At 38.1% G+C, this 16,398-nt stretch overlaps 1 protein-coding gene across 6 annotated transcripts in view; it reads left to right on the top strand.

Annotated features, from left to right (window-relative positions):
* Window positions 1-12,568, top strand: part of Spry3 (sprouty RTK signaling antagonist 3) — a 128,593-nt gene extending 116,025 nt beyond the window's left edge. The window contains exons 3-7 of one of the 6 annotated variants that reach the window (XM_023560414.2): window positions 648-705; window positions 1,075-1,225; window positions 4,121-4,225; window positions 6,871-7,760; window positions 9,058-12,568. In XM_023560414.2, the coding sequence (XP_023416182.1) occupies window positions 6,977-7,760; window positions 9,058-9,215 (942 nt within the window). In that variant the 5' untranslated portion in view covers window positions 648-705; window positions 1,075-1,225; window positions 4,121-4,225; window positions 6,871-6,976 and the 3' untranslated portion in view covers window positions 9,216-12,568. Of the gene's footprint in view, window positions 1-647; window positions 706-835; window positions 1,226-4,096; window positions 4,226-5,611; window positions 5,678-6,870; window positions 8,947-9,057 lie in introns of those variants that run through there. The other 5 variants (XM_023560412.2, XM_063246643.1, XM_063246644.1 and 2 more) reach the window with 5 other exon arrangements.
* Window positions 12,569-16,398: the final 3,830 nt, after the last annotated feature.

Raw genomic sequence — 16,398 nt, forward strand, 5'->3', positions numbered from 1 at the left:
AGGAATGTAGGTCGGATAATGGTTTCCTAGTGCACGATGGGTGGACAATCAATAGTGAAGAAAAAGTGGAAATGCATGAGAAAAAGGTGTGAGAAACCCTTAAACAAAGGAAAAATCCCTCTATCTGAAACTGCAATCACTCAACAAGGGCTGAGTGGCTTGGTAAGAATGTAACTGGTAGAGATATTTAAATAAGGCCTCCTTAAAATTGTTACTTTCCACCCTACCCCCACTGTCCTTTAAATTTTGTTTCAGTCATTACCCAGGGACCGGATACAGAGATTCCTATGGGGAGTTCTAATGGGTCGATTCAATTTCAACTGGATGACGCCACTTAGTCAAGCATTAAGAGCTACAGCTCCGGGAAAGCAAACGGCACAGAGGGGGAGAGAAAGAAATTATAACAAGGAGCAATAAATTCCTTCCCATCCTCCCCAATAACCCATTCACAAGACCTCTAGAAATTGTGTACATTCACAAAACAGCCAGCGAGCTAAACTGAACACAGTGCTACCTCGTCCCCCTCCTCCTGCAGATTATATACCAACATACCCTGAGCTATATAAATAATCACACACTAGCGGTGTTGCTCCGTTGAGATACATTGCGTCTACAAACTGCAGTTTCTGCTGCTTCTGTTCTGACAGATTGGAAGAGACGGAGGCGGAGGTGGAGGCGGGGGCAAAAGAGAATTCGGAGGAGGAGGTAAGGAGGCGGAAGGGGGAGGGGAAGAGGAGGGGAAGGAAAATATTGGAGGGGGGGAAGAAACAGGAGGAGGAGGAGAAGGGGGAGGAGAAAGAGGCGGAGGGGGAGGGGGAGGAGAAAGAGGAGAAGGAGGAGGAGAACGAAGAGGAGGAGGAGAAAGAGGAGGTGAACAACTTACCCTGCTGAGCTTTCTTTGGGGAATGCGTGCATCAAGATTTAGAGCTGCATGTAAAATCCATCCAAAGTATCTGCCACTACAGGTCTGATTTCCCCGTCACCACCTCCTTTTTTGATATTGTTGTTGTTATGTTTTTTGGGTTTTTTTGTTTTGTTTTTTTCTGTTTCTGTTTTTTCTGCTGTGTCGGAAAGCCCAAGACAGAACTGTTTCTGGCTTCACTGCCAGTTTTCATTCAGACTTTCCGAAAAGAGGTGGAGAAACCTAAAGATTCAGAAGAGGTTCTTTGAGCCAGATGAAGCATTAATTCTGCTATTCTCAGCATGGATAAACCCTTTTCTCAAGGTAAGCCACAGAGATTAGCTCTTAAACACTTCAGAATTCCTTCTATGCAGTGCACAGATTGCCATTCATTCCAGCTATCCTGTGCAGTTGTGTGTGCGTGCATGTGTGTGTGTGTGTGTGTGTGTGTGTGTGTGCGTGTGTGTGCGCGCACGCAAGCGTGTGGGTAAAATAAAATGAAAACCTTTTAAATGAGATTTAAATGAATCAGCTCTTGTAGAAAATTATCCATATTGGAAATTTATAAATCAAGACTGTACTTTAAAATGATCCTTTTAAAACCAAATGTCAATTTAATGTATTTAATGTTCATTCTGTTGACCTTTAAATGCATTGGTGCTTCCCCAAGGCCCCTCATAACGCATGCAGCCTAACCACCCAAGCTGAGGACGGAGGAAGAGCCCGTACTGAGGCCAGTCTGCTGCTCAGCGGGCACCCTGTCAGTCTGGGGCTAGTCTGCTATTGGCTCGCAATTCTGGGCTGTGCATCGTTCAGATTTCATCACATCACCTTGCCCTGGATGGAAATGGCGCAAGCTGACACGGCATAACCCACCCACCCCACCCCCTTAAATTGAGTCAGAGCAAAGATCTAGAAATCTCAGAATCCTTACCTTAGATATGTATGCACATGTCTACGTATGTATAGCAGATGGGAATTTTGTCAAAAGTGAGAACCTGTGAGCATGTCTGGTTAGCCAGTAGGCACTAATAAAACGTAGGGTAATGGTTTACAGGATACTCCTGCACAGATGTTTAAGTATAATTACCACTCACCTCTGCATGCTGCAAACCAAGTTGGATGAACAGAAAACAGACACTGAACTCTTAAACAGAAAATCTATTTTAAAATATAAACTACAGTATTGTTAGTGTCTGTGCATATTAAAACCTTGCAGAATGTAATGTGATATGATGTGTTATCACATGAACTTCAGTAAACCAGTTGTTAAATCATGCTCCCAACAAGTCAGCTGCATACATAAATACAAATAAGGCATAGGCTAGCAGTTTATCCACAGTTAGGTATTAGTTTTGTTCTCCTTGATTTAAACATATACTGAGACTTGATTGTACCATCCTATACATTTTGTCTCTTTGTGTTCTGTTTTTAGGTTTCTCTAGTTGTGAAATATAGTCTAGGTAGTGATCGAGAGACTTGGATTTGGAGGTGTTTACTCAGATTTGAAGAGCTGAGTAGTGGGGAAGGACTTAAAGGAGACTAATTACTCATGAAAGAATTTGAGGCTAAGATATATAGCCAACAAACCCAGCATAAAATGTAGAGCATCTAGACAAGAAGAAAGGGCTAAAAAATTTCCTTTATACTTTTCATTTTGTTGATGAAGAAACTGAGAACTGGAACAGAGGTCATTTGCCTAGAACCACACAGCAAAATAAAACTAGCATTAGGACTATAATTTATGTTTCTTGTGACTTATGAAAAGACTTAAAGTTGAAAGAAAATATCATAGTTTTTTAAATGAACAACTAACTTCTTACCATTTTACTCAGGATTAGAAATATGCAAATAAAATTGATGTTACAATTTTCCCTATAGCACTAATCACTATAACATATCTTTAATAATGCAAGGTCTTAAAACTGCAAGACTTCCTGGTTTGAAATAGCTGCTATGAGTCTTAATGAAACTATTAAACTAATGAATAGGACTAAGGTAGCAAAGTGACAAATTAAGAGTTAAATGTGGTGAGAACCTGGCAGCTCCAGCAAGATGTATGCGGTATGAGGGAGGCCCAGTCAGTGGCTGAGAGGTTAGTAATGTAAACTATATACAACTTGGTATTTGTAAGGGGGGTGTGCTTTGATAGAGATGCAAATGCTTTTGCACAGAGAGGGATTTTTAGAGAGCAGACTTTGGAACAGTAGAACTAAGAAAACATATAAAGCCATAGCAGAAATTCCCCCTGTGTTTGCTTTCAGTTATTCTGAGAACGAGTGTATATAACAGCAGAGTACAGAAAAGAAGTAACCCACCCCAGAGCCTTTACACAGTGGGGTACAAAACAGCGTCAAATCTATGAAAGTGGGAGAAAATAGCAACCAAGCCCTCTGTCTTCTCCTCCTCTCTTTTCTTTGAAATCAACATTGAGTCATATTGTATCAGAAAAGATTTATCATAGAAATCAGAATTATCTTAAGGTGTTAGAATAGATGAGCTATAAATAGGAAAGTTTTTAACTTTACTATCAATGTGGCAAATTTTAGGTTTCAGGGAGAAAATATATTTTCTTTCATTAACAAATATTAGCATTTTTGGAATGGTTTTAGCCCTCTAGTCCCTAAATTGGCATAAGAAAAGAAATTTCTATTTAGGTTAAACACAGTAAATTCAGAAATACAGAAAAACTGTTGAGAAAGCTATAAGCACCTGGCCAGAGAGACTGAGATGGGAGTGGGTTTACAATGCATCATTCATTACTGCAGAGGCACTACGTGACAAAAATTCACTAGATACCATCAATATGCGCAAAGACTTGTAATCACCTTGACTCTTGTTTCTTAATATGTGGTACATACATCCTCTTATTTTCATTTAATAGAGCATGGCTTTGACCAAAAGCACAGTCAGTTTCTTAACTGTTGCTGCTTACAATGAATGGCTCTTTAGTGGGTGGATTTCTGAATCATAAACATGCATGTAGTGTTAGTTTTTCATTTAGTCTATGTGCTGCACCAGTCTGTTGCCTATTTGTTTCCCAACATTTTTCCTCTCCTAACTTACTCTTCATTATGTATCTATTTCAATTCATCCCTATTAGCCGGATCAGATTCAGCAGGTCCTTTATGGCAAACAATTTATTGCCATCCGATCCTTTTATTTAAATCTATTCAACACTTTGATTTTACCCAGGTCTTACTGCCCACTGTATTGCAGATCTTCCACACCGGATCCCAGAATCCATTCTAATAAAAGATTGTAAAGAGCAGGAAGAAACCTTCTGATTTCATCCTGTCAGTCCCCTTACCTGAAAGGAAGACAGTAAGTATCTCATCATCCCAGCTGATGCCCCCAACCAAGCCTCTCAATTCCTTGGTCTTGTAGAAATCTAATCAATATTCTAACACATCTTGTAATCTAAACATCATGTAACCTTCTGTTCCCCAGACAGAATCTCCTTTGAACATGGTTCTCATTATTGGTTCATAGTCATTTGTATTACGACCTAGATTCTTCCAATCTTGCTTTCAACCTTCTGGGTATATCCCTGAGGTACCTAGTGACATCCTTGGACTCCTGTCTCACATAAATATCTCCTGTAACTTTGAGACTTTGTATAACTAACTTCTTTTGAATCAGTGCTTCTTGGAATTTCTAATATATGATGATTCCAGTATCTTTTGGTAAATAAAGGTGTCTAAACTGCAGCTACCATAAATATTATCATGTTTACATTATAAAGAATTTGGAAACTCCACAAAATCTTTAGTGGATAAATGGGACATAAATCCATTTCTTATAAATTTGTTAAAAGATTCTTCACAGTCCAAACCTTCCACATCCACATATATCTTCCAAGCCAACTGAACAATGTGTTCTTATTTATTTGGATGTCCAAATGAAAACTATCTGTTCCTTTCCAGTCCAGGATTTATAATGAAAAGGTAGAGGTGGGAGGTTGCAGAGGACTTAGAGTACAAGTAAATGAAGAAGATGTACATTTTTGCTTTTGAATTTCCCCAAACTCAAGGACACATTTCCCAGCTTACCCTCAAGGACTTGAATATGTAAATGGCTAAAAGAATTATTTTATTGAATTTCATTGCTATAGAAATATAGACCATGATAGATAGGGCAAGCACCTCAGGGATCATCTAGTTCATTCCTATAATTATATAAAAATGAAAATGAAGCCCTGAACAACCAAGTGATTTGACAAGATTTGACAAAAGTAACGTAGATCATTGAGTCTTGGGATCTTCGTAGTATTTATCTGCATTATTTTGTGCTGAATTTATTTAACATCAAAACAACTAGCTAAGTGAAATTCTTGCCACAATAATTCTTTGATGAGATGTGGCAAATATGTTATTGTTAACCAAATGAAATCTTTTTTTCAAAAATCAATTGATGTAAACTTAATCAGGTTTGCGTGGGGATATAGCTTCAAAATTTACCTAAGTCTGGTCATTACTAATCATTGAATTATTTATGCATTCCTATTACTGAGTTGGGCACAATGCAGTGTCATGCTTACTTCCTTAGGGAAACCTAATCAGGTGCTATTTGCTCTTTCATTCATTTATATTACACATTCAAGCTATTCATTCTATATTAGTATGAGTAATTGATCTATTTTGAGAAAGGCTAAAATATGATAGATTTTAAATATATACTTTATTCATGCTATTGTTTACTAGGTCTTGTTACCTTCATGGTGTCTCTTGGATTTGTGTCTACATGTACACATTCTGCTGTTCAATCTTCTAGATGGTATGAAACTGTAGTTATTTTTTATTGTATTATTTTTTTGTATTTTTTATTGTATTGGAGATGCTAAGTATGTACTCTAACACTAAATTGCATTTCCTGCCCCAATGTAGTATTTTTACAGTACTTTTTTTTTTTTGGTCACTATTGTCAGCTCTAGGCTTTCTGATTCCTTAGGAGAATGGCTACCCAGCTCTTTGCAGTGGAGATGTGAACATATGCTTTCTAGATAATCAGTTTAGCTGAAATACATCATAGTAATATTGCTACTCTTTAAGAAATCAGGGGGTTTTGGTATAAGTTAAAGTTAAAGAAAAACAGACCAAGCAGAATCTTCTAACTAAATATCATCATTATGGAATTTACTAAGGTAGCAAGTACAATTACAGGTGATGTTTGAAATAATTCAGGGCTTGCTTTCCATTGTTCTCTGTAGTTCACTCAACCCCAGTGTTACTCTTTTGTCTGAAAACAATTTTGACTTTGGAGGCACTATGTCATTTAAAAAGAATCACTTCCGAAATAAACTAAAGCCAATGTAAGGTGAGAAGAATTACAAAATGAAAAGTTGGCTTCCTTTACTCTTGACAAAGTATTTCCTATTACTCTACTGATAGCCTAATTCCTGTCTGTGTCTCTGCCATATCAGTTATTATTGTACCTGGCTTGCATACCTGCCTGCATTGAATCAAGCAATGCGTTTTCCTATCTGTGCTTTCTCATTGTCATAAATTTCAATGAAGTGAAAATTTTTTATTGTATTCACACACATACACATAATTATATGAGCAATTTCTTGTGGGAGAATTTTGAGGTATTCTCTTTGATTTTGGGATTGCCTTAGGAAGTGCATTTTACATTTAAAATTTGGTTCCATTTATATTAGAATTCTGATGCTCAAGGCTTATATTTCTCCTACCAAAACCTAGAATGAACTAGCCACTCCTGTGAACCTACTTGTATGATGGAATACGAAAAGTCATTATTTAATATTTGCTCCCAAATTGCTCTACAACCTGAATGATTGACCAGACTAGTCTACTAAGAAATAGATAGAGTCAATTACAATGTAAATATATGGCATGAATACTACTATAAAGTGATTAAAGATAGTGGTAGTAATAGGACCTGACCTTTGTTGGTTCCCTGAAAAGCACTTATACCTGTGTTTATTGTTTCTATTTCTTTTCTTCTAGGATCTTCTGATGTGCCCTGAGATCCATGTAACTACAAGGGCTCCTGTTTATCACCATAAGTGCCACTCTGACGCAAAACCACTCAGAGATCAAAAATCAAGGCAAAATGGATGCCACAGTGATGGATGATTTCCAACAAATTTTGCCTATTGAACAGCTGCGCTCTACTCATGCTAGCAATGATTATGTGGAACGGCCTCCAGCCCCCTGTAAACAGGCCCTCTCCAGTCCTTCCCTTATCGTGCAAACACACAAGTCTGATTGGTCCCTGGCCACCATGCCAACTGCTCTTCCCCGCAGTCTCAGCCAGTGCCATCAATTGCAGCCCTTGCCTCAGCATCTGAGCCAATCTAGCATTGCCAGCTCAGTGTCTCATAGCACCACTGCCTCTGATCAAAGGCTCTTGGCCAGCATCACCCCCTCACCTTCAGGCCAGTCCATCATCCGAACCCAGCCTGGAGCAGGGGTCCACTCAAAGGCTGATGGTGCTCTGAAGGGAGAAGTTGAGCAATCTGCAGGACACCCCAGTGAGCACCTCTTCATCTGCGAGGAGTGTGGGCGCTGCAAGTGTGTCCCCTGCACAGCAGCTCGCCCTCTCCCCTCTTGCTGGCTGTGCAACCAGCGTTGCCTTTGCTCTGCTGAGAGCCTCCTCGATTATGGCACTTGCCTCTGCTGTGTCAAAGGCCTCTTCTACCACTGCTCCACTGATGATGAAGACAACTGCGCTGATGAGCCTTGCTCCTGTGGGCCTAGCTCTTGCTTCGTCCGCTGGGCAGCCATGAGCCTGATCTCCCTCTTCTTACCCTGCCTGTGCTGCTACCTGCCTACCCGTGGATGCCTCCATCTGTGCCAGCAGGGCTATGATAGCCTCCGGCGACCAGGCTGCCGCTGTAAGGGGCACACCAACACTGTGTGCAGAAAAATCTCTTCTGGTAGTGCACCCTTCCCCAAGGCCCAGGAAAAGTCTGTATGACCTTCCTACAAGATGGATCCAGAGCTTTCTCCTCCTGATCCCCATCCGTAAAGCATTGGCCTCATCTTTGGAGAGGGGGAGGAGTAATAAACTAGCCAAAGTTAGGGCCTCACCTCTTTTGTTCCTGCAGCGTCAGGGGAATGGCAAAGTACATCCTGGTGCAGGATGCCTTGTTGTTTTTCACAGTATCTATTCCATTCCTCTTCAATCTTTTTACCCTACCAGCTCAGCTCTTATGGCTGTTCTGGCAAATTCAGGTGATACTGTATATGGGCTTGAGGTTTGGACACTGAGGACTGACAGAGCCAGCAACGTAGAGGTTTAGGGGCTCCCCAGTGCAATGCCTCTCGGTGCAGGCTCTGATTGTCACTCTGCTTTCCACAGTGCCCTTGGAAGCTTTCTTCTAAGATGGTTTTCATAGGCACATGTGGAACAGCGTTCAACCTTCCAGGGAATATGACCCTGTCTCCCCGTTTACTGCCCTTGTTTTCTCTATTCCTTGTGTCTCCTCTTCCTTGCTCTTCTTTCATTATCCTGTTCTATTTTCCTCCCCTATTCATTCTCAGCCTATTTTTACTTTTTTCTTTTCTCTCTCTCGTCCTTTCTCTCCTCTCTGTCTTATAGATTAATCCCCTCTTTGTCTGCATTTTTCTCTTTTGATCTATACTTGTGTCCCTTTACCTGTCCTTTCTCTAACATGTCCAAAAGTGCTGTTTTTCCATAGGTGTTTCCTTAGACACCAAACTTTGCTATGCTATACTATTTTCTAATTTTTATTAAGGGAAATGGATTACTGTAATGGACTGATCACTAGCAATAGTCTGTATTCTGATGTGTGTGTGCATTCACAATCACACTCACCTGTATGTGAGCATTTGAGGTTAAGTTACCTTATATTTCCAGATTTAATTTGTTGGAGTTTTTCTCTTTCCCAATAATCAACATACAGTATTGACAGATTCCACTAGCATGCTGAGTAGGATAGTAAATCAGGATGCTCATAACTTTGTATGTCTGACCCAAGTGCCAAAGGCAGACGTGCTTTATAGCTGAATGAACAAAGCAAAGGATATTACAGAGGTACGTTCTCTCTTAGAAGAAAACTGCCCTGAGACTGCATGGCTCGGGCCTTAATAATGGACATAAAAGTCATAAAACTTTAGAGCTGGAAGGAATCTTAACTGCTAATCTAGTTCATTGTCCTTATTTTACAGATGAGAAAACTGAAGCTGGACATAGGAAAGGACTTGCCCAAAGTCACTCTGAATTAATAGTAGAATCAAGACTGGAATACAGGTCTTCTGACTTAGTTCAATATTTTCCTCCCCTGCACCACACTGAGTCATGGGGCTTTTTCCTAGGACTCTTATGAACAATGACAGAAAGCCATTCCCTTCCAATTACCTTTCAGTAATCGCTCCATGTTACTGTGGTGGTCTTTCTGCAGTGCATGGTGGGTAGCTAATTAACTAACAGGTGTTGAGGCTGCCCCCTGTGGATATCACCTTTGGCTCAGTCACCTTGTAGAAGCTCAAGTATGGAAAAGAAGCCCTAACTAAGCTGTATCTTCGCCATTGCATCTACTCTTTGCTGCACACACTGTGCTTGCTCCTGGCTTTGTCTGCAATGGCAACTGCCTGAGAACCTAGATTTCAGCAACAGTGAAAAACTGAGATGAAAGATATATAACATAGAGAAGTGACTCCTTTCTTTAAAAATACAAAGAGCCTGTGCTGCAAACCCCTTTCAATGGGAAAAGGCTGCAGTTATGATGGTAGGCTCCTAAAGACTGTTGCTAAAAGACATGAGAATTATATAGTTTTCCTCTGTAAGTGAATCCTAAATTCACCAAGGAATTCAGAGATTGAGGGCACTTGCTTGAAATCAAGGTGCTCCAACTTAGTTTAAGACTTCCAGACTCTATATATCATCTTTGAAAGTGTGCATTGATGTGTGTTTCAGGGTGGAGAATTGAGAAAAATTGTATAGTCATACACAAGGGGAAGAAGGAGGGACATCCATGCCCCTTTGTTGGATATATTCTACATAAATATGTGCCACTTAATCTTTGTTGGTTCTGAATCTTCCTGAAGTGTATTGACATTTGGCTTGCACATAATCCCACATCTTCACCTACACTTCCTCTTCTAGAATTGCTTTGCTCTATTTTTGTATATATAAATATGTTATGATGATTATTAATAATGTTAATGATATTGCTGCAAATGGTGCCATATATAAGGTTAGGCTTCTTGTAACATTTATAAATCTAAACCAATATCTGTAATCTCTTATGTTGCTTTTAGATACTTACATTTTAAGTACCTTGTTTTTATCTTATAAGTCTGCCTGATTATACTTAAGCCTATCTTTTCCTAAAAGTTGTGCTCAGTCCTCTGGGTCAAGCTGGAAGGTGATGAGTAACAACATACACTTCTCTCTGCTTCTGCCTGAAGTTTGCTTAGTACTCAGATATCTAAGGATTCTCTAACACTAGTGCATTGTTCTGGAGTTAAAGTTATTATATAGATGTTTGCTTATTAGTTTCAGGGCCCAAAATAAGTCCCTCTTTCTTGATAATTCTTTGATATTCCAAACTTGCAGTCCTTACTCAGGCAAACTGTGCACTGCCAGAGGGGCCCTGGGCTCTGCCATATACCTAGAGGAGCTCTTCTCAGTGTATTTCAAAATGGCCTTACACTTGGGAGAAGAAACTGGAGGATTACTCGATTGCAGTTGCAATTTGCAGTCTGCTGCTGAGCCAGGGCTTTCACTTGTGTCCAAGTTGGCCTGATATGGACTGCATCTGGTTTACATATAGATGGGTCCTGTTGGGGTATGCGCATGGACGTGTGAGTGAGTGTGCTTATGTATCCCTTCTGTGATTTCATATATATATATATATATATATATATATATATATATATAACATATATATATATAAACATATATATATGTAAATATATATATTCACACATCTATATATTTTAATGTATTGCACATGTATATTTAAAATATATACAAAAGAACTCTAAATCCTGCAGAATGACTCTGTTTTCATTATTTTTCTACTTTGTGTCATGTACTTTATAAATAGAAATACTTGGAGGGTATTTCCTGCTTGGCATTTTCTTACAGTTAAGTCGTGTTACCCCTTAACTCTACTACTTTCTACATTCTGATCCCTTGATACATTTTATATGACATTAGCCAAGAGTTTCCCTTGGGATTCAACTCATCTTCCCTTATCACAATAGCTATAATAAATATAGCAAACATTTGCATAGTGCTTACTATGTGGTAAGCACTACTTTTAACATATTGCTTATATTAATTTCATTCAGTCTCCACATTATGATGTAGTTACTATTTCCTTACCTGTCTTATTGGTGAGAATATTGAAGCACAGAGAGTTAAAGCGGCTTTCCAAAGATAACAATTGTAAATTGTGGAGTGAACATTTGAACTTAGGTTGTCTGACTCTCAGGTCCATGTTCTACATTCATATATACAAATATTAGGGAAAAAAGAAATTTGTGGCAGATTGTAAATCATTTTGGAGTAATAAATTGTGGATGGCCTTTTCCTTAATTCTACTTCATCTGTGGCCTGAGAGTTGAAATAGATGTGCTCCTTTATACAAATAAAAATTGAGCACTAATTATAGACGTATATTAGCTGTCTTACTTCCCAAGATGATAGTATTACAATTTGATTTTTGCAGATTGAAATGACTTTATTCCAGGTTCCTTTTTTCCATACCTATACGTCTTAGCTTGAGTTTTGCTTGGAGCAAAAAGTTTATATGCAATCCAAGGAAGAAAGACCAAGGAAAAGGATATATCAGGGAAAGAAGAACAAAATAGTATGTGTATTATTGAGTCTGAGTTGGCTACAATCTTTTTCATGGCAAGCTAATTTCTCAATCTCTAATGACAGACCATATGAAACTACTACATATTTATACAACTCATCTGTGGAAGAAAGGAAGAACAATTTGTTGGGTAGCTCCAATTGCATTACACACATTTCTTCTTTACATGATATTAACCTTTCTGAGTTTCTGGGTAGTGCATATATGGGCATGCAAACATGTACCCTTGGCAGCAATGAAGAGGCACTGTTGCTCCAGTACAGACAGCAAGCCAAGCATGTCAATATAGGGAGTGGTATAAACTTAAATTGCTATACTCAGATGATGCTTATACCTCTAATTATATTCTCTTAAAGTGATTTGGAGACAATCTACCAAATTTATAGTGAAGAAGGATTTATTATGTTGCTCAGAAATATACTCTGCCTTGCTTTGAAGGACTCTCATTTTACATGGAAATGAAATCTCTAGCTCAATAAAAGTAGTCATAAAGCTTCAAAATATATATCCTTGTTAGTACAAAAAGATAATCTATATTACTAAACTTATCAAGTAATATTTGTATGAGTGTATATATGTTCATTTAAGCTTAATCAGCATAGTAGCAGGAAAATTCATCAATAAATTCAGGAATAAATGGTTTTAAGGTTTTTTTTTTTTTTTTTGAGATGGGGTTTGGTTACGTAGTTCAGGCCGGTATTGAACTCATTATTGTAGCTCATGCTGGCCTCAGACTGAAGGTTGATCCTCTTGCCTCAGACTCCAGAGTGTTGGGATTACAGGTGTGCACCATTACTCCCAGATTAAAAAGGTGTTTTACAACATGAAAATAAAGAAATAATGTTGGTCAACTGATGTGTTATCAGTTTTCTATCACTGTGGCAAAACACCTGAGATAATGTACATTAAAAAGAGAAAGGTTCAGTTTAACTCATCATTTCAAAGGTTTAATTTCATAATTTATTGATTTGTTGCTTTAAATCCAGTAAATCATGGTGGGAGAACATGGCAGAAAATATTATTCACTTCACAGTGGCCAGGAAAAAAATACAGGGATGAAGGACCAGTATCTCCTCCAAGGTCAACTCCATATGACCCAAATTCTTATTACTACATTATACTTCTTAAATATTCCAAAGCTGGAATGTAGCTCAGTGGCAGAGAACTTGCCTGGCATATATGAGGCCCTGAGTTTCATCCCCAGAAAACACACACACACACACACACACACACACACACACACACAATACAAATACAGTTTTAAAAAAAAGGTTCCATCACCTCTCAATATCGTCACAGAATGTTAATCCTTTAACATAATCCTTTAATCTTCAGGTAACGTTTATTAAAATTATAACAACTGATTTTAAAAATATTTCAGTTACTAATTATGACATCACAGAGACATTATAAAAGTGGTAGTATCTTTTATTTTTATACTAGATCCCTGTGGCTTATGGACCATCCTTACATGAAGTCAAAGCATTTGATTGATAAAAGTATTCCATTAATATATTTTCATATTTATGGACAAGATCATAAAATCATTAAATATATTCTACTGATTTAATTCTTTTTTTTCATGCAGGACAATATGAGTGTAAGGGAAATCTGAACACTTTTCCACATAAATAATGAAATCAGGTTATTTCTCAAAATGGTCTGTAAAAATTCTTCTCTAATGGCTTCCACTATAGTAAATCCAGTGGTTAATTTACAGTCCTCAAAATAGCATGGCCCTTTAGGAGCATTTGACTACTTCTCAATCTGTCCTCCTAAAAACCCTTTAATTACTTTGACTTCCAGAAACCACACTCTGAATGGTTTTCTTCCACTTCACCAACTTCTGCCACCTTTATTGGATCTGCTCATCTCCCTCACCTCTTAATATTCAAGTATCTCATAGATTGATCCTTGGGCATCTGCTGTTTTAAGTACCATTTATGTGATAATAACCTTTGCAATTATTTCTCCAGCACGACCTGTTCCTTTGAAGCCCATCTCTTGGATACCTAACTGTTAATTTTACATCTCTACTCCAATATGCAGTAGAGATTTTAAACATATATTCAGACTGAGCTCCCAATCTTTCCCACATCAAACTACCTCTGTACTCTTTCTTTTTTCCTTTAATGCCAACCACAAACTTCTAGTGGCTCAGATCTAAAGCTTTTCAGTAATACACTAGGCTTTTATTAGTGAATCTAGCCAAAATTTTCAACTTCCAAATTCTCAATTAGTCATGTAGGCTGACTAAGCTAAACAACATATTATCATCTGTATATCTTTTGAACCTTTTGTCTAAAACACGAAAAGATTTAATAAGAGAAATGTCCTTAGTATCGCTATCCCAATTTAGGTCCGTATCTGATCTATCTTGATTCTAAAAAGTGTCATCACAACACTACAAATTTCTTTCAAAGGCCAAGATGTTTTGTTGTGCTTTAATTTAAGGTCAGGATGGGCAATGTAAGGAAATACATCTTGGGAATAACATTGCTTATTATTAGGGATCTTGTAGCTATTGCACTCCAAGCTACATATATTTGCTCCTAGATAAATTTGTTGACCAATTTTTGGAAAATGATAACCCAAAAGTTATCATTTTGCAACTAAGAAGGAAATTCTTCTGACTGTGCCAGATAAGGGTCATATTTCTGATAAAAGGTACAGATAATAAGGATCTGGAAGCCCTCAGGTCCTTGAATTGACTAACCTTTTCATTGCAAGTTGCTAAGGAAGAAAAAATACATAATCATATAAGCGAATATTTTGACTTTATTGATACAGAGCTCTAATATCAAGTCACTTAAATGTTCTCCTACTGTGAGGAAGCTAGGGTAAAGCATATGTGAACCCTGAAGAGACATTTTGAACCTATGTCTAAGGCCTAAGCTAAAGAGATTGACTCCTTCTGCCCTTTTCCTCTAAATCTAGAAGTTGACCACAAGTTGTCAGTCCACCCCTGTCCACCCTGGTTAGCTTGATAACCACACACATTCCCTTAAACCAGCATCTTCAGTGGCAGATATGTGAAAAGTTAATATGTCTTCATCTATTCAGATTTATATTTATATAATAATTACATATATATATATATATATATATATATATATATATATGTATAACTCTTATTGCACTCATTCCCACACGAAAATCAAAATATTCGAAGGGTGGTCAAAATTCAAGATTAAAACCACAATACTTTGACTAATCAGCCTGATTACTAACATATATATAAAAGCCACATTAAAATCATATCAAAAGAGTTATTACAATCACAGTCCTTGGTTCCCATTAACTTTTAACAGAAGAGCATAGCAAGACAAAAAAAAAGGGATGGCCTGCATTTCAAATGCATTCTTCCATTCAAGTGAAAGACTTCAGTTTATTTTTTCACTCTCTTGTTCCTTCTCTACAATCACATTCTCGTCTACTCTTACCCTTGCAATCCACAGCTCCAGTGGAGCTTTCCCTCTGACCAAATGCTTCACATCATTCTGCTGACTCTTCACTCTAAATTTTGAATGTATATCTGGCCAAAAGTTCTTAGCAATAACTATGCCACTGCCCTAACAGTAGACTGCACTAAAATTTTTTCTGCCACCCAGGAAATGACTCTAACACAAGCACAATGCAGAACAACTTTCTGACAAAGAAAAACATATGGCACCTGGGACCCAGCAGATAGTGCAGTCCTTCTCAAAAGAAGTTGAACCTCATCTTAATAAGCAGAATTTCATCAATACTCTGAAATTCCAGGCTCTAATCAGAGTTTCCCATATAGTTTACAGTATACAGGGGTTGTCTCTTGAATTGACTAGCCCTTGCATTGCAAGTTGCTGAAGAAGAAAAAATACGTAATTATACACGTCTCTAAAATTTTTCCAAATTCATTTCCAAGGCTCTTAAGCCACATAGCTGGGCAACATTATAGCAATGGCCCCACTCCTGGTACCAATTTTGTTGTAATCAGGGCTTGCAAGGGAAAGGAGTTAATACAGGACACATAATTTATAGAATTATTTTATAATATTCACCCAAAGAGTCAAATGTGAAAGAGTACAGGAGTTCTGTCCACACATTAGAGATCCAGAGAATGCAAGTAAAGGCCTGGATCCCATGGCAATGTCATGCATGAGTCTAGCTAAAATCCTAGAGCCCATGGAAATGCCCCCCATGAATCCAACTGGAGGTGTAGAGCCCATGACAATGTCTCATGTAAGTCTGTTTCAAGAATCTGTGCTGGAAAGACCCAAAGATCAGTGGTAGAGGTTAGAAAGTCTGTGCCAGTGGGATGAAGGATCTGTGCCAGCCAGGCTGAGGGATCTTCACTGGAACCAGGAAGTGGCACTAAAATTAAAGACTAGAGCTCCCCTGAAAAGAACCACATTCATCCTCATCAACAAGGACCTGAGCTCCTCTGATGATAATAGCCAAGTTCGTAACAGGATAGCCAGGATAGGATTCTTCAGGAAAACTAACAGTGCCATCTCTTCCTCCCCTGTTCTCCTTTTTATATTGCTGACAACAGATGGGAGTTATGAGTCGTCCATCAGTTGTCAATACACCACAATATCGTTTAATCCTTACTTCAAAACTTTTACCACTTGATGACAAAAGCATTTAGAAAAAAATCAAGAAAAGGAATCTTTATAATACCAGAGATTAGCTGACTAAT

Source organism: Cavia porcellus, unplaced genomic scaffold (assembly GCF_034190915.1).
Source record: "Cavia porcellus strain 051 isolate PalLab524CR breed Dunkin Hartley unplaced genomic scaffold, mCavPor4.1 scaffold_3, whole genome shotgun sequence".
In the NCBI taxonomy this organism is placed as follows: Eukaryota; Metazoa; Chordata; class Mammalia; order Rodentia; family Caviidae; genus Cavia; species Cavia porcellus.